The sequence below is a fragment of the Trichomycterus rosablanca genome, chromosome 10, assembly GCF_030014385.1.
Source record: "Trichomycterus rosablanca isolate fTriRos1 chromosome 10, fTriRos1.hap1, whole genome shotgun sequence".
In the NCBI taxonomy this organism is placed as follows: domain Eukaryota; kingdom Metazoa; phylum Chordata; class Actinopteri; order Siluriformes; family Trichomycteridae; genus Trichomycterus; species Trichomycterus rosablanca.
Window position 1 is genome coordinate 5,224,815 of NC_085997.1, and position 18,932 is coordinate 5,243,746.

The window sequence follows — 18,932 nt, forward strand, 5'->3', positions numbered from 1 at the left end:
AGTATTCTCACATTTCCTGCACCAGACAAACCATGTACCGATGGTCAAACAGTTCCAGATGTGAATTTGCGGTACTTGGTCAAGAGTGGCATGCCTCTTGTCCAAGCCATGAAGATGAACCACTTATCTTTGGTTGATGGGTGATACTTTTCTGTGGTCTGGTGTTCTGACAATGTTTGATGTATGTGTTTACATATCGAATGCATTTTGTCCTTTTGTGGATTCCATAATCAAAGGAAAAGTGTGCTTCTCTACACACTTGATCATCTCTGTGTAGTCTGTGCTACACCTCAAAAGAACAAACATGTAAAGTATTAAGGTCCCGACAGTTTGTCTATGCACAGTTTATTTATTTATTTTTAAACTCAGCAATGGGGAAGGGGGGGAGTGGGGGCAGAATCTAGCGGGCAGAATTGGCAGTGCCTGCAGCTAAAACGTTTCTGCTAGGGTGGGATGACCGGACTATGTGGGTGGGGTCTTCAGACGCTGTGTAAGGACCCTGATTAGCGGATAGAGAGGCGCCTGTGCAGAATGCATGGGTGAAAAAGGGTTCCGCAGCATCTGCGGCGTTAAGTAATCAATCAAATAAAAAAAAAATAGCAACAAGCACAGTACTGTAGCTAAGCTGGGCGCCATCTATCGGGCATAATTGACAGTGCCTGCAGCTGACACGTTTCTGCTAGGGCGGGATGACCGGACTATGTGGGTGGGGTCTTCAAACGCTGTGTAAGGACCCTGATGAAAAAAAATGCATGGGTGAAAAAAGGGTTCCGCAGCGTCCACGGCATTAAGTAATCAATCAAATAAAAAAACAGCAACAGGCACAGTACTGTAGCTAAGCTGGGCGCCATCTAGCGGGCATAATTGACAGTGCCTGCAGCTGACACGTTTCTGCTAGGGCGGGATGACCGGACTATGTGGGTAGGGTCTTCAAACGTCTGTGCAGAATTCATGGGTGAAAAAAAGGGTTCCACTTAGGGCGTGAGCTGCAATATACCCACCTCAACCTTTGACTACTCTAAATTGGGAGAAAATGGGAGCAAACCAGTCAAAGCAAACCAGCCAAAATTTTACAATCATGTTTAATGTGTTACACGATCAATTCTGTGCTCCCTGCAGAACTTAAGTCATAGTATACATTACATCGTTAGGTTAAACACTATGTGCACTTGTACGTTTACAATCAAGATAAAAGCCTCAAGAGCTGGAAAATACAGAGCTGAATGAAGTAATGAAGTGAATACGAAAAATAAATACAGTTTAAGCATAATAGTAGGATTGATAGTTGGATCGGGCACTTGGGTAACTAGTTTAACTGATTTATAATGTGATAATTAGTTTATCCAATTTATAATTCATAATTATTTACTCTTTAAAATGATCCAATATCTATAATCTACAAATTCAAGAGTCAATTTTGATTCTTCATTCTTGTAATTCATGTATGCAGATCAGCCATAACATTAAAACCACCTCCTTGTTTCTACACTCACTGTCCATTTTATCAGCTCCACTTATCATATAGGAGCACTTTGTAGTTCTACAATTACTGACTGTAGTCCATCTCTTTCTCTGCATGTTTGTTAGCCCCCTTTCATGCTGTTCTTCAATGGTCAGGACTCTCCCAGGACCACTACAGATCAGGTGTTATTTGGGTGGTGGATCATTCTCAGCACTGTTAGTGTGTGTTGTGCTGGTATGAGTTTTTAAACACCGTGTCCACTCCCTGTCCACTCTATCAGACACTCCTACCTAGTTGGTCCACCTTGTAGATGTAAGGTCAGAGACGATCGCTAGACGATCTGTTGCTGCTGTTTGAGTCGGTCATCTTTGAGATCTTCATCAGTGGTCAGGGGACGCTGCCCACGGGGCGCCGTTGGCTGGATATTTTTGGTTGGTGGACTATTCTCAGTCCAGCAGTGACAGTGAGGTGTTTAAAAACTCCAGCAGCGCTGCCGTGTCTGATCCACTCATACCAGCACAACACACTGCAAGTGCTGAGAATGATCCACCACCTAAATAATACCTGTGGTACTCTGTGGGGGTCCTGTGGGGGGTCCTGACCATTGAAGAACAGCATGAAAGGGGGCTAACAAAGCATGCAGAGAAACAGATGGACTACAGTCAGTAATTGTAGAAGTACGAAGTGCTCCTATATGGTAAGTGGAGCTGATAAAATGAAAAGTAAGTGTAAATCATTTCAATTAAATGATCTGGCTCCCTACTATTGCGAGGAAATTAAAAGATTACATTTATATAAGTAGCAAAAACAAATATAATTTTCCCTCACTGTTAGTTCTGCCTGGCATTCTGCATTAACACAAGTAAAAGAGTCACTAACACCAATATTTTTACATACATACTTCTATGACTGATGAATATGCATACACTCATGACTCCTCTTCCATCATGACACAAGGTTAATCAGTGGACGAACATCTCTCATCTGTCTGCATCTGTAAGCTTAAAAACAGCGATTATCATGGAAGACCTTTAAAAAGCACTCGCTGTTACTCAAAAAATAGTGTCCCTCTTCTTACCCCAACGAATGAGTGCCTTCACTCAGTCTTTTAATTCAATCATTCATCCATTCACTGCTTGATCAGAGTGTCCTTCAACTTCATAAAAAAACAAGTAAGCTTACACGTCTCTCAGTCTTCTTTGTTTTTTTAAACAGTCCCCAAAACAGGCAAAAGTCAGGAATGCCACATACAGTATGTCCGCTGACAGATGTCAGGAGGGAGGGAAAAAAACAATGACATCCAGGTAGGATCTGCGCTCAGATCTTCTCGTCGGTCATTTCCAGAAACTGAGCGTATACGTCCCGGGAACACTCCCCTTTTTGGTTGAAGAGGAACTTGTAGTAGCTGCCGTCAGCACAAATGGCTGGAGGAAGGAAAGAGAAAATGTGACGGTCAGTAAGTGAGGTCAGAAACAAATCAGACAAGCTGGTTTGTTTCGAAGTCTTTTGCCGAATATACAAAACAAATACTAATAATAGTTAAAACTGCACTAATAATAATATAAATGATAAAGTGTGTCTTAAATATAAACCAATCACACGCAATATTCAGATTATAATTAATAAATGACAAGATTATGGGCCGATCAAGGCATTTTTTTACTGATCGGTATCGGCTTTACTAAGGCCGCTCCGAAGCCCGATCCTTTGTTTTACGTCAGCATGTCCGCTGTGTGGAAATACTTTAAATCGGAAAGTGAAACGAGTCCAACAGCGAAGTGTAACGTCTGCAATGCGAGCGTTTCACCAGGCGGTGGGAGCAGAGCCGCGTTCGTTACTGTAGAATTTTACTATTTATATGGTGTGTGAGTCAAGGATCACTCCGGTTTACAAAACAATAACTTTTAATCCGAGTATGAAAACTTCAGGACCGTAACGTACAGCTTTTACCAGTTTACGTGTTACAAGACGAGAACGACATCTCAGTATCGAGCGCTCCGATTGGCTTAGTTATGTAACCGAGCGTCGTAGTGATGCACTCGCTTAATAAAGAAATAAATACACGCTATATTCACAAATTGTCGGGAGCAGAACACTTTATTAACTTCTTCTGTTACCGTACCGAATAGCGGACAGCTAGAGTCATCGCGTTAGCCAAGCACTATGGAAGCCCCAAAGGGTCAAAACAGACTCACTTCGCGTAGAAACGTCCATCAAGCCATCGTCACAATACAACCACAGAACAGTCTGTCACAGTTACAACACGCATACAAGTACGGTGGCTCATAAGAAACAAACCAGATATCATTTAACCAAACGATCTACAATTACTACCAATTTGATACGGCACCTAAAAAATAAACACTCAGCCGAATACAGCGAGTTTATTATTATTATTATATGATGAGAAGAGGAACCGGCTGTCCGATAACACGGCAGAGATGCTGATTTTCCTCAAAAAGAACCTTCACTTCATTTTGAGTGTTCTAGTTTTACTACTACAATGCTGCACTAAGTTTGTTTACTTTTATTTTGTAAAAAATAAAAGAACGTTAAGCAATAGCTTGGATGCAGGCAATTTTTTCCTTCAGCACTGCAGAGCTATTCAGTTGTTAAACATATACATTGGATTAATTTGAATAACTGTAATGTACTTGAAGTGTGCACCGTGTGAACAGTATTATCTAGTTCTTATCTAGACAATATCTAGAAAATACAAGTATCGGTTTGAGACTCGGTATCGGATCGGGATCAAAATTAATGATCGGGAACAAAACAACGTGATCGGGACATCCCTAGTTGCGACCAACATTTTTTTGGTAATTAATTAATCTACAAGTTACAGTTTTTTCATGAAATGAGAATCAATGTGTAATGTAAGTTTGTCTGAATAATAGGTTCCGTCTTTAAATGTCTTAAAACGAAGTGGGGAGGGAGGATTTGTTCCTTTACTTGTGTGTGTAATCGTCTCCCCCCCCCCCCCCCCCAACATTTTCCTTCCAATCTAGTCGTATCCAATTACCTGGTTGCATTAAGATAAGATATCCTTTATTTGTCATATATACATATCCACCTCCTCTTTACTGATGCTGATCTCCACTTCTGATTGAGGAGAGCGAGACTGACACAAACCCCCTCAGACACGCGTGCAGTAGCCGGCTGCATCTTTTCACCTGTACGAGGCGAGTTCGTATGCAGATCAGCTCTGTGTACGGAGAGCCACACCCTGATCGACGGGTTATTCCTCGTCTCTGTGCAGGCGGCATCAGTCAGCCAGCAGAGGTCGTAACTGCATCAGTTATGAGGAGTCCCTATAAAGCTTCCCACCCTGTATGAACAACAGCCAACAGCCCTGACAGATGGAAGAGCTGAGATTCGAATCTGGTGTGCTAGAGTGTTTTACTGCTGGGTCACCCGAGCGGCCCTCGTGTGTGTAATGTAAGTAAACGCTGAAGAAGCGTCTGTAAACAATAAAAATGGCAGGATATGAATGATAAGATGGACTGTAGCTATAAGGGAAACAGGCGACGTATGGATTCTTGTTAACACTAGTGATGAGCCAATGCTAATGTGGATATCTTATGTTACCAGTGTCAACATATACATATACGAGGGATCTTCAAAAAGTTTCCACACTTTCCAAGTTTCCAAGCGGTGAGGGTGGGTGGAGGAGTAACTGGTCGTGTCAGAGACTGAGCGAGCGCTTAAAGTCCGGATTTAGCGCCGTCTGATTTCCACCTTTTTGGACACTCAAAGAAGCTTTAAGGGGAAGAAGATTTTCATGTGATGATGTGAAAGCAGAGGTGCATCAGTGACTAAGCGATCAACCAAAAACATTTATTGCTGATGGAAACCCACGCAGACACATGGACAACATGCAAACTCCGCACTGTCTGTGTATTTGGTCTGTCGGTCCTGGATTCTGAAGTTGCTTTGAGTCCATGTCTATTGTAAAAAGCACCACACAAATGACCACAAAGCTTCTTTAAAGTCACCTATAACCTCATGATGGAATCACTAAATTACTCATGCAAGTTTTGTTCTTTCTCTGCTTTCCTTTGGTCATCTGTGAACACTGCTAATGTTTGAAAGAACTCGACCTAGCCGGGTCGACCTACACTGATTTTATGTTTTGCCGACCAGATACGGCATAGCTACTAACGTACTGTTAACTTTGGTGGAATTTCTATTGTTTCAGGCAAGGCGTGAGGTTTTCGAATCACTGCAGGTCACACGGAATCAGTTAATTCTAAACCAGGGTCAACAAAATGAACACGTGACAATACTGCACCTATGACTGCATTGGGCTCGGTTCCAAAGGCACAGACACAGGGCGAGCCAGAGGGGACCTGGAACTTGGAGAAACTCCACTTAGAGCTGAAATACTTGGGAAGGAAACTGGCTGAGGCCAAGCTGCAAAACAGTAACAGAAATACAGTTATTATATATGAACAAATTTGCTAGTGTCATCAGTCAAAAGTTATTTGTTAACCAACTAGCTCATAGCAACCAGTTACATTATTAAACATCACACTGTGGTGAATTTGGAAGTACTGTAACAATAATCAGAACATAAATAACATGACTGGAGCTAAACTGACATTTATAATGTATATTTTTAACAAATAAAATATGTACCTAGCAAATCATTGCAATTCTTGTTTTTTTGCAGTTTCCCACCAGCCAGCACTGGTTGAATTTGTAGCGGCAGTAAGAACCCTTATCAACCTCCCTCCCTCTCTCAGACACACCACTGTATCTGTTGGATACAGTACATGCTGGAGCATTAGACTGGCGCACCACTCAATTTTTTCCCCTAATCTAGTCGCAACCGACACACGCCCCCTCCGACACGCGCAGTACCGACTGCATCTTTTCACCTGCACGAGGCGAGTTCATATACGGATCAGCTCTGTGTACGGAGAGCCACACCCTGATCACATTATCCCTCGACTCTGTGCAGGCGCCATCAATCAGCCAGTAGGGGTCGTGATTGCCTCAGTTATGAGTCCCTATCCGGCTCCCACCCTGTATGAATGAACAACAGTCAATCGTTGTTCATGTAGGCGCCCAGCCTGCCGGATGGCGGAGCCGAGATTCGAAACGACGAGTTCGAAATGTCGGATCTGGTGTGCTAGCGTGTTTTTACCGCTGCGCCACCTGGCAGGCATTGGAAAGCAAGGGTACAGAATTTTGCATAATGCATAATAATGAGCTCTATTCTCAAATGAAAATCTGAAGCTGTTAAAATATTAAAATTTATATATTTAATTGATCATTTTAATAGACAACTAATAATAGCATTATTAGTAGAGAAACAGATGGAGTACAGTCAGTAATTGTAGAACTACAAAGTGCTTCTATATGGTAAGTGGAGCTGATAAAATTAATTAATAAAAATTAATAAATCTATTTTTCTCCCACTTTTTTCTTCTAGTCGTGTCCAATTACCCCGATTGCGTCCTCTATACTGATTCGACCCTTTTTGCCGCTGACTGAGGACGCCACTCAACTGACTTGCGCCCCCTCCGGCACGCAATCAGTACAGCCTGCATTTTTCACCTGCACGAGCCGAGTTCATACACCGAGAGACACCGCGCACGGAGGGTCACACCCCCCTCGATGTTATTCCTCAGCCCCGTGCAGGCGCCGTCAGTCAACCAGCAGGGGCCGCAGTCGTACCAGCTACGAGGACCTATGCTCCGACTCTACCCCTAAGCCCCTGAACGACAGCCGAACGTTGTTCATACTGCCGCCCAACCCATTCGGAAAGGCAGAGCCGAGTCTCGATACGATGCATCTAGAAACCCAACTCTAGTGCGCTAGCGTACTTTACCGAGCTGATAAAATTGACAGTGGAGGTGGTTTTAATGTTATGGCTGATCAGTGTACGTGTTTGATAACTTGGATACAATCTTATCATTCCATGTACATGTACCATATTATTTGGTGCAATTATTTGGCACGCCTGAAACATTCTACATAGTGCTTTTCTGATTCCTGTATCAACCCCTACCTTGACTGTTTGTTTCTTTTGGGGTCTTCGGCGGCAAATATGTGAACGGTTCCATGGTCACTCGACACACAGATGAGCGACGCATCTTGATTGAAGTTAATGCTGTTGAAAACATTGCTATTAAATATGTATCAAAGTATACACCCGCAGTTAAAAAGCAGAGTATCTTAATGGGGTATGAATTAAAATAAATAAATAAAATAATAACATTTAGCCCACCAGTATATGTTTGCAGTCTGTGATCCTCGTCTGAGCTCTTGAATTAGATGTCCTGCCGACGTGTCAAATATTCTAATCAGAGTCCCCTACACAAACAAGGCAGAATTACTTAGAAATACAAACCATAAACATTGTGTCGAATTGTGTCAGATATTTTCATGTTCTCCGTGCTCGTGTCCGCAGACCCGTGCACGTTTCTCACTTTTTCAGAAGCTGTGGCTATCCGTGTGCCCTGGAGGTTAAGTGCAATGCAGCACAGCACTCCCTCGTGGGCAGGGATGTCCACCGGAGGCCGTTCTGTGTTGGCAAGGTCTACTATCTGGACGTGTCCGGAGTGGGTACCAGGAAACGCGAGCAACGAGTTGTTGCTGTTCGGACAGAGGACGCACAGACCTGCGAAGATAACGTCACAGAAGGACTGCTTTTAATAATTGGATCAAAGAAATAAACTATATTTTAAATAAAAAGCAGCACAGATTTAATAAGTATTAAGTGTTGTGCAGTGTCTGGATATGTATTACTGTATATTAAGTTGGGAAATGATCCCCTTGATTGTTGGTTGATCCCCCAAGTTGGTTAAAGCTACAATGTGCATATGGTTCCTAGAGCTGGTATAGCTCTCTCTCTCTCTCTCTCTCTCTCTCTCTCTCTATCTATATATATATATTAGGGCTGTCGAAGTTAACGCGATAATAACGCATTAACGCGATTTCAATTTAACGCGATTAAAAATAATAGTGCCGTTAACGCAAATTCTAGTTAATGTTGAGACTTGACTGGTAAAACTACAACGCTCGGTTACATTATGTTAACAAAAACGTTTTAATGTCGGACTTGCCACCGTTTTTCATTTGCGGTTTGTTAGCATAATGTAACCGAGCGTTGTAGTGATGCACTTATAAAGAAATAAATACACGCTATATTCACAAGTTGTCGTGAGCAGAATACTTTTATTAACTTATTCTGTTAAGGTACCAAATACCGGAAAGCTGAGTCAAGCACGTTAGTCCATGCACTATGGAAGCCCCAAAGGGTCAAAACACACTCACTTCGTGTAGAAACGGCCATCAAACCATCGTCACGATACAACCACAGACAAGTCTGTTACAATAACTACGCCTTATCCCACCTAAAGCACCGCTGCTGATCTACAATGTTTGCTGATGGAGAAATTCTAACCTACAATCTGACATTTACTGCCTAGTATGTGAGTAAATAAACTCCCTTACAGTTTTCTCTTGTCCCAGCAGTTTTTAACATCAGTACATTTAGCATAAAATGTGTTCACCATTTTAATTGTAACATTTCACATAAAAATCCTTGTTTTCTATAACATTTACACAGATTTTTTTTAATGCGATTAATCGCGATTAACTATATGAAATTCTGAGATTAATCGCGATTAAAAAATTTAATCGTTTGACAGCCCTAATATATATATATATACACATCGGCCATAACATTAAAATCACCTCTTTGTTTCTACACTCACTGTCCATTTTATCAGCTCCACTTACCATATAAGAGCACTTTGTAGTTCTACAATAACTGACTGTAGTCCATCTGTTTCTCTACATACTGTTTTAGCCTGCTTTCACCCTGTTCTTCAATGGTCAGGATCACCACAGAGCAGGTATTATTTGGGTGGTGGGTCATTCCCAGTACTGCAGTGACACTGACATGTTGGTGGTGTGTTAGTGTGTGTTGTGCTGGTATGAGTGGATCAGACACAGCAGCGCTGCTGGAGTTTTTAAATACCGTGTCCACTCACTGTCCACTCTATTAGACACTCCTACCTAGTTGGTCCACCTTGTAGATGTAAAGTCAGAGGCGATCGCTCATCTATCGCTGCTGTTTGAGTCGGTCATCTTCTAGACCTTCATCAGTGGTCACAGGACGCTGCCCACGGGGCGCTGTTGGCTGGACGTTTTTGGTTGGCGGACTAATCTCAGTCCAGCAGTGACAGTGAGACTCCATTAAAACACCATTAGCACTGCTGTGTCTGATCCACTCATACCAGCACAACACACACTAACACATTACCAACATGTCAGTGTCACTGCAGTGCTGAGAATGACCCACCACCCAAATAATACCTGCTCTGTGGGGGTCCTGACCATTGAAGAACAGCATGAAAGCAGGCTAAAACAGTATGTAGAGAAACAGATGGACTACAGTCAGTAATTGTAGAGCTACAAAGTGCTTGTATATGGTAAGTGGAGCAAACAAGGAGGTGGTTTTAATGTTATAGTTGATCGGTGTATTTATATATAGACCCACCAAACTAATAGCCAGCAGCTGATATAGAGTACATACCTTTGGGGTTGTAGCACGTTTCAAAGACATGCAGCTGGTGAGGGTTGTGTGTAAACGTAAAGACTTTGATCATTGAATCCAAGACCACCACAATTCTGGAATCACACACAGAGCAACACTGGCATTATTTGTTTACATTCACAGCATTAAGCATTTAAATTTTCAGCAACTGAGCAATTGAGGGTTAAGGACCTTGCTCAGGGGCCCAACAGTAGTGGTGTTGAGGCTTAAACGGGCAACCTTATGATTACAGCATCTTAACCACTGAGCTTCCACTACCACTGCATTTAAACAGACTCTCTTATCCACAGGATTTCCTTACTGTAGTATAAATGGACAACGGTGTAAGAAAACAAATCTGCTGAAACTCTGTTAGAGCAAAAGTATGAGTAGACGATTTTTGAAGTACGATTTTGGAGGTGGGTCTTCAACTGTCTTTTGACTCAGCTGTTTGAACAGACAGCACCTGGGTGCTAATACGGAGAGGAGCCTTAATGCCTGTCTTTTTTTGATTGGTGGATTAAGACGAGCTAGACGTGTGGCTCAAAGGGTACGGCAAAGGCAAGACAAGGCTGATCCGTTCTAGGCTTTACAGATTGTAGCTTTTTTTTTTTTTGTGCATTTTCTCCCCTTTTCCCCCTTTTAGCGCGTCCAATTGCCGATCACCCGCTGTGATTGAGGAGAACGGAGCTAACCCACGCCCCCTTCGACACGTGGGCAGCGGCCGTATGCATTTTGTCACCTACACCTACATGCGGATCAGAACTGTGTACGGAGAGACACACCCTGACAGCACTAGAATTTTTCCCATCTCTGTGCAGGCGGCATCAATCAGCCAGCAGAGGTCGTAATCGCATTAGTTTTGACAGAGTCCCTATCTGGCTTTTAATATCCCACCCGTATCTGAACAACAGGCCAATCGTTGTTCATGTGGACGCTCAGCCCAACCGGTGCAGATTGTAGCTTTTAAACGAATGAACTTGTGAGTACAGTGGAACCTTTGGTATAAGTCCAACTTGGTATACGACCTGTTTGGACGGGAAAAATGTTGCTTGGTATACGACCTTTGTTTGGAATACGACTCGCGTGCTAGAACTTGTACGGGTCAAAATGAGTCACGACACCGCGCGCTACCCTTGTTTACCTCTCGCGAGACAAAGCCACGAGCGTCATTACGCCAGTTGCTACCATTCAGTAAACAACCTGCGCTGTAACTCTCTGTGAACTGTCAGGTACTGTAGTCCCGTTAACGGTGTGCCATGTTGCTAGGCAACATGAGGGCGAACATAACATTCGCAAACTATTACCCTGGACGAAACACCCGCTTAATGATTAGGATTACTGTTTATATTAATCTGGACATTTCCATGAATAGTACATGACTTAAAATAGTGTTCAACCAAGTTTGTACTTTTTCTTTTGAGTGGCGTATTAATATGGAATGATGTGAGGTGGTCATAGGTGCGGGTATATCAGGGATTTTACAACGGCTTCGAACGCAGCTCAGCCAATCAGATTTTAGCAGTGGTGGGGCTTAAAACAGTGAGCTTTTGATTACTAGTCCAGTACCTTATCCACTAGACTACAACTGCAATGAATGAATGATGCTTTACTTTACATGAGAGCTGGGTTATATAGCGAGGATTGAGTCATATGACCGCAATTGTTATTATAATCTTTTCTAGACTGATATGAAGAAGCTTTACTGCACCACTGACCACTGACTGTTAAGCAGCCCAAGTCTTGTGTGTTGCAGGCATTAATTACAGTTATACACCATTAACTATTTTAATATGGGGGCACATTATAGAAATGCAGTTACAGGTGATTTAATTTCCCTATAGTAAATATAGTATAAAGAGACTTAAAATAGACTACATTGTGATCCTATGTGGACCACAACAACTATACTGAATAGCTGAACCTCCAAAGTAGAAACAAAACCTAATGTTAAAATGCTAAAAGTAATACGTGTATTTACGTAAGTAAGAGTGTTGCTTTAAAGTTAGAACTCATACCGGTCTCGCCGTAGCTTAACAGCTTTGACTTCTGTAGAAAACTCGATCTCGATCACGGTCTTTTTCTTAAGGTCATCCCAGATCATTACTAGTAACAACATAGAAGATACAGAGTAACTACATTTTGAAATGTATATATGTGAACTCAATGTAATTTTGACCATTTTAATTAAACATACTAAAGGTATGTTTGGTACTGTCCATTTTATCAGCTCCACTTACCATATAGAAGCACTTTTAAGTTCTACAATTACTGACTGTAGTCCATCTGTTTCTCTGCATGCTTTGTGACCCCCTTTCATGCTGTTCTTCAATGGTCAGGACCCCCACAGGACCACTACAGAGCAGGTATTATTTGGGTGGTGGATGATTCTCAGCACTGCAGTGACACTGACATGGTGGTGGCTGGTATGAGTGGATCAGACACGGCAGCGCTGATGGAGTTTTTAAACACCTCACTGTCACTGCTGGACTGAGAATAGTCCACCAACCAAAGATATCCAGCCAACAGCACCCCGTGGGCAGCGTCCTGTGACCACTGATGAAGGTCTACAAGATGACCGACTCAAACAGCAGCAATAGATGAGCGATCGTCTCTGACTTTACATCTACAAGGTGGACCGACTAGGTAGGAGTGTCTAATAGAGTGGACAGTGAGTGGACACGGTATTTAAAAACTCCAGCAGCGCTGCTGTGTCTGATCCACTCATACCAGCACAACACACACTAACACACCACCACCATGTCAGTGTCAGTGCAGTGCTGAGAATGATCCACCACCCAAATAATACCTGCTCTGTGGTGGTCCTGACCATTGAAGAACAGCATGAAAGCAGGTTAAAAGAAGTAAGTAGAGAAACAGATGGACTACAGTCAGTAATTGTAGAACTACAAAGTGCTCCTATGTGGTAAGTGGAGCTGATAAAATGGACAGTGAGTGTACAAACAAGGAGGTGGTTTTAATGTTATGGCTGATCGGTGTATAAACTATAACATGCAGCATTATTTTACCATGTCCAGGACCTGAAGTGACCCTAAGGGCGCATTCACATGAGAAGCGTTTAAACCAAGAGTCTCCGTGCAAAACTTTGCTTTGTGCAGCGCTCGGCTTGAGTGGTGCAGCCATCAAAGTGCGACTATGAGACGAATCTGCATTTGTGTGACATAACCATCAAATCCACTCTGAAAGCTCCACATGTATCTGTGTTTAGCTGCATTTTCCTCAGTTTCACTTTTAAACTTGTGTTATAGCTCGGGGTGCTAAGAAATTGTGAGAATCAGCTTTTCCGAGACAGTCTAAAACGCTTATCATTAAAAAAAGCTAAGCGTGGTTTAATGTATTAAAAGAACGACTCAGGAGCACTAAACATCTCTTAATTATTACAGCTCGTAAGTTCTCTCCACTAATAAAACTTATCGCTCGTTGTTTTAATACAATATGTCATGTTAAGCGTTGTTTTTACTGCCCGAGTTCCTTTTACCGTGTCAGATCAAACAGTTCGTCTGATTGGAGGCACTTTGAAAAGGTCAGCAGCAAACTGGGTCAAAGTTCAATCAGGTGAGCCAGGCAAGCCGCTCAGGTGGCGCAGCGGTAAAACACACGCTGTTCACCAGAGCTGAGATCTCGAATACATCGTATCGAATCTCGGCTCTGCCTTGCCGGCTGAGGCTGAGCGGCCACATGAACAACGATTGGCCTGTTGTTCAGATAGGGGCGGGATTAAGCCGGATGGGGACTCTCTCCCACACTAGTGTGATTACGACCTCTACTGGCTGGTTGGTGGCGCCTGCACGGAGATGGGGAAGGAGTGCGGTAGAGGGTGTGACCCTCCGTACACATCGCTGTACTGCACTGCACTGCACTGCACTCGTCAAGTGTAGGCGATAAGATGTTCGATTGCTGTGCACGTGTCGGAGGGGGCGTGGGGCAGCCTCGTCCTCCCCAATCAGGAGCAGGGACCAGCATTAGTGAGAGGATGATTGATGGGCAAAAATTGGATGCGCTAAAGTGGGAGAAAAAGGGAAAAAAAACGCTCAGGGAAGAACAGCGGAAAGCTAAGCAGCACCGCCACACTCCATAGGAAATAACAGCACAGCCGGCCAGAAAGTGGTTTTGTCGCTTCTCATGTGAATGCCCCCTAACCGTAGATAAACTAGATGAAAAAAAAAAAAACCACAATATTGATCATATTGTGTACAGAACATACCTTTATTAGGTGGATACTTGGGTTTCTTGCCTCCTCCAACAAGTGCAAGGTAGTTACATCGAAACAGCATTTCAACATGACCAACTCCTCCCTCAAGAAACTCTGAAACAGAGGAGTGATTAGTGATCAGTCTCTTACAGTAATAATTACTTCATTATTTGTAAAATATGGCAGAAAATACCACTAAACTACGCAAGCACAGTAACCGTACAGCTGCAAAACTGCAAAGTACATGAAAAAACAGGTCTATATAAACATGTATCACAATGCATTTACACATCCGTACGTATTACCTTTCCCAGACTTCCCCAAATCATCTCTAATGTCAGACTGGAAAATCATGTGCTCAACTGAACTGAGTCATTTTCTTCCTTATACAGCTTTCCACATACTAAAAAGTTCTAGTTTAAGGTTATATTTATAGTTAAGCACTATTTGCATATTAGTATAGTGTTTTATCCAGAAGGCAAAGTAACTACAAGTCACTCATGTGTCTGAGTAAACAAACTTGTTCTATCCATGTGCAGAAGAGACAAACGGGAAAATGCTGCGTCCTAAATCGCACAGAGTTACCACTAACTAATCACTAGTGTACAAAGTGTTGGTAAACCTTAAGTATAAAAAGCAGAATGTGGGATGCCCAAAATTTAGAGGACGACTGCAGACATCCCAAGTTGCAAAAACTCATTTCAGGGAGGTACCCCCGGACCTAGATAGTGTACAAGATAATAGACTTATGTTTCTTACATAATGCTTTAGGTAGCGTATTAGTTAACAGATTTATGTTCCCTACATAGTGCACTAGATAGTGTATTAGATAACGCATTCATGTTCACTACATAGTGCACTAGAAAGTATAACTAGATGATGATTTGTGTTCCTTACATAGTGCACTACATAGTGTATTACAAAATTAATTATGTTCCCTACATAGTGCACTAAATTGTATATCAGATAACGGATTTATGTTCCCTACATAGTGCACTAGACAGTATATTAGACAATTGATTTATGTTCCCTACACAGTGCACTAGATTGTATATCAGATAACGGATTTAATACGCGATCGGGGAAAAAGTCTGTGTCGCCTGCGTGCACGTGTGTGTGTGTGTGTGTGTCGCTCTTGGCCGCTCGTTCTAGATTCCGGAAGATTTTATCTGACTTGACATCAGGGAGCCGCTATGTATATGCGGGAGACTCCCGGAACTTCCGGGAGACTTGGGATGTCTGCGACTGGCAGCGTCCTTTACAACTGATGAAGGTCTAGCAGATGTCCGACTCAAACAGCAGCAATAGATGAGCGATCGTCTCTGACTTTACATCTACAAGGTGGACCAACTAAGTAGAGCGTGGACAGTGAGTGGACACGATATTTCAAAACTCCAGCAGCATTGCTGTGCCTTATCCACTCATACCAGCACAACACACACTGCAGTGCTGAGAATGATCCACCACCTAAATAATACCTGCTCTGTAGTGGTCCTGTGGGGGTCCTGACCATTGAAGAACAGAGTAAAAGCAGGTTAAAAAAGTATGTAGAGAAACAGATGTACTACAGTCAGTACTTGTAGAACTACAAAGTGCTTCTATATGGTAAGTGGAGCTGATAAAATGGACAGTGTGTGTAGAAACAAGGAGGTGGTTTTTATGTTATGATATTTAGATAAATAGAAATATTATTAAATCAAACCCCTAATATATACAGTATATATTGGGGGAGACACAAACACATTCCACTCACTAGCCTTGCAGAATGTTAGGATCTGTCAGTGTTCTCATCAGTGGTTGATAACACAGGAATGTTTTAGAATGGCAGGAACCCTAGGGGGTAGATTTAGTCCTCCCAGATGTTCAGTTCATGGCTATGGCCTTGTATGAAATACTCAAAGCCTGTACTTAAGTCATTCCCTCATGGGTTACTTGATAGTGTTTGACTTTTATTATTTACTTAGTTACTTTTACTAGCTACTTTTTTACAACTAATGCATAAAAGTCACATGTCAATCATCAAGTCACCTTGCTTTTCCTTTTCTTTGAGAGGATCTGTGTTGTACACCCTAAATCCATTTTCCATTCCACATGCAAAGCATCCTGAAAAGAGATCAGAAGACATAAGAACTAGTGCTTTAAGTGCTAGTAAAGAACTAGTCATTCTTGACACGTATAAATAACAGATAAACCTACTACCAGCTATTATTTACTCACTCAGCTAAATTAGATAATTTCTTAATGATTAAAACTATAAAAAAGCAGACCAGAGTTACACAAGCAGTTTAAAAGACCATGTACTTTAAAATAAAAGAATAAGCAAAGTAAAGACAACACAACTAACTAGCAAACCGAGAAATAAGAAAACCCTGGCTCTGTCGCAAACTGCATGCTACTGCCCTAAATAGGATGCCTAATCAGTCAGCATAACCACCACACTATCTTTGCTACTGTGACACACTATAAAGTAGAGTAGTACGCGATTTGGAACACGGCCTCTAGCTGAAATCCTGACAAGAACCGTAGCTACCTTTCTTTTCATTTAGTCAGGTTAAATAAACAATGCCATTTGTTTAAATCAGCGAATCTCATCATTATTAATAAAAAAAGACAAGAGTCTAGGCAGTGACTCGACCTAAAACTAGATAAATAGCTGTTACTACGCTGACAGTCGCCATCAAATTTAGCAATAGTGACTCCAGTTAGCTCAGTGCTAACCAGCCATTCCAAAACAAGACGAAAACATCATACCATGATCCTGGTTGAATCCAGCATACAAGAGTCCATTACCGTGCGGGTTGGTTGGCAGTAAATTCATGGTGTGTTAAGTTATCAAACCCGCTTAGATGTCAGAATCATCTGCTTGTGTTTAACACCATTCCTCTATAACTAGCCACCCAGGTCGGGCACCGCTGTATCGGCTTGAGCTGGGAGTCGATTCCAAAGAGGAAGAGTCGATTCCAAAGAGGAAGAGCCGATTCCCTAAGTTCCGGCATTGGGAATCGACCTGAATGATTTGGAGTCAATTTCACACACAGAACTAATTTGTTTAAACTCGCATAAAGATGACATGAAATGGGTTCTGGGATAACTGGCTGTGTTAAAAATGTATTTATATTAGTTTAAAAATGTTTTTATTTTTTTATTTATTTTATTTTTTTAACCTTCTTTCCATATAATACATATTTCGTATTAATATACTAAGTATTTTTTTTGTATAGTGTGGATTTTTTGTTCATTGTTGATCTTGTTTGAAAACTTAAATAAAATATTTTTTTTTTTAAATGTATTTATTTATTTATATATTTTACTAACTGCTTTTTGGGTTGAGTTTTTTTTTTTTTGATGGGGTGCAAACAGTGGACACAAGGCACCAGACTAATACAAATTCCAAAAGAAATGTATGTATACAAATAAAAAAAAACTAAAGCTATTATACTAAATCTGCACAATCTAATTTATTGAACAAGATCCATGTAAACCATAAACAAAAACAATTCCACTGAGTGAGACCAAACTGAATATCAGTTTTAACCTTTATTAAAATGGATTGTTGCCTCACAGCAAGAAGGGCCTGGGTTTGATTCCCATGTGGAGCGGTCCAGGTCCTTTCTTTGTGGAGTTTGCATGTTTTCCCCGAGTCTGTGTGGGTTTCCTCCGGGTGCTCCGGTTTCCTCAGGTTAATTGGAGTTGCTAACCATTGTGTATAGCAACACACAATGTAATGCAGGTGTTTTATTTTTATATTTTTTTGTTGAAAAGTCATAAATGTCATCCTGTTCATACAGAGAATGTATTTGTATTGCATTCTTGTATTAATTCGAAGTACCTGGAGGTCGCAGGTAGGCACCACTCGAAACCACTGGTCGCTATGTTACAATACAACCAGAAAGGGGTCCCAATTCATTGCAGGACATCACACACACTTGCATCTTCACTCTAGGGGCAATTGACAGAAGTCAATCCACGTACAGGTAATACAGGTAAGTACAGGTGGAAACCCACACAGACACAAGCAGAATATGCCAGACCTCTTACAGACAAAGGAAAGGTTCAAATCAATGAACTTGGTCCTGTGCAACACCCACATTTTTATATTTTGTATTAAAATCTGCCTGCTTCTGGTTTGGCTAAAAAAGCTGCAGTGATTTCTTTCATACTGTATAAAAAACAACAACAAATACAATCCAGTTTAAGTTAGGGTGTCCAAATAGAGAAAAAACAGCCCAGAGTCTGACAGAAGAGATCTTTCCTGATGTCACTTTTCTGATGTGGATCTTATGCCTCCTAATTCCCAGGACTAAATGGTAGTATCTTCTTTGCTCTGGCGTCCAATGCAGGAAGGCGGCTAAGCTCTCAGGCCGAGGTGGAACAGAAGCTGCCCTGTAAGACAGAAAAGTGTTCACTTCTTCTAATAGAGTAGAAGACTAGAAGTACTTTCCTGCCTTTGATTTAGGACACTTTTCTCAGTTATTATAGTGACTGCTTCATCGATGTATGACAGCCAGAGTGAGTCTGTCTGGCTGAAGCTGGGATGCTAGGATGTTATAAACAGAAAAACATGGTTGCAGTATGTACTATACAGCTCTTTTTAAACTTTTCCAAAAAAAAAAAAAAAAAAAAAAAATGCCTTTCTATTCACCACAAATTCATTAGTGTTGATATTGGTTTGATAAAAAGAATAAAGTCTAACGTTTTTAATTTAA

General features: G+C 41.6%; 1 protein-coding gene across 1 annotated transcript; it reads right to left on the bottom strand.

The window, feature by feature from the left end:
• Positions 1-2,190: 2,190 nt before the first annotated feature.
• Positions 2,191-17,134, bottom strand: wdr45b (WD repeat domain 45B). The gene is made up of 10 exons (XM_063003560.1): positions 16,978-17,134; positions 16,255-16,329; positions 14,239-14,340; positions 12,032-12,119; positions 10,014-10,108; positions 7,900-8,090; positions 7,698-7,783; positions 7,479-7,580; positions 5,754-5,875; positions 2,191-2,886 (listed from the first exon to the last, which is right to left on the bottom strand). Exons 1-10 carry the CDS (start codon positions 17,042-17,044, stop codon positions 2,780-2,782), a joined length of 1,035 nt encoding a protein of 344 aa, XP_062859630.1. The 5' UTR covers positions 17,045-17,134; the 3' UTR covers positions 2,191-2,779.
• Positions 17,135-18,932: the final 1,798 nt, after the last annotated feature.

Excerpts from the sequence above, each read along its gene's own strand:
- wdr45b (XM_063003560.1), bottom strand. The coding sequence starts at position 17,044 with ATGAATTTACTGCCAACCAACCCGCACGGTAATGGACTCTTGTATGCT. Across the intron at positions 7,581-7,697 it reads CAGACTGCAAACATATACTG|CATTAACTTCAATCAAGATG; the intron begins GTGGGCTAAATG and ends TGTTTTCAACAG. Across the intron at positions 5,876-7,478 it reads AAAAGAAACAAACAGTCAAG|CTTGGCCTCAGCCAGTTTCC; the intron begins GTAGGGGTTGAT and ends ACTGTTTTGCAG.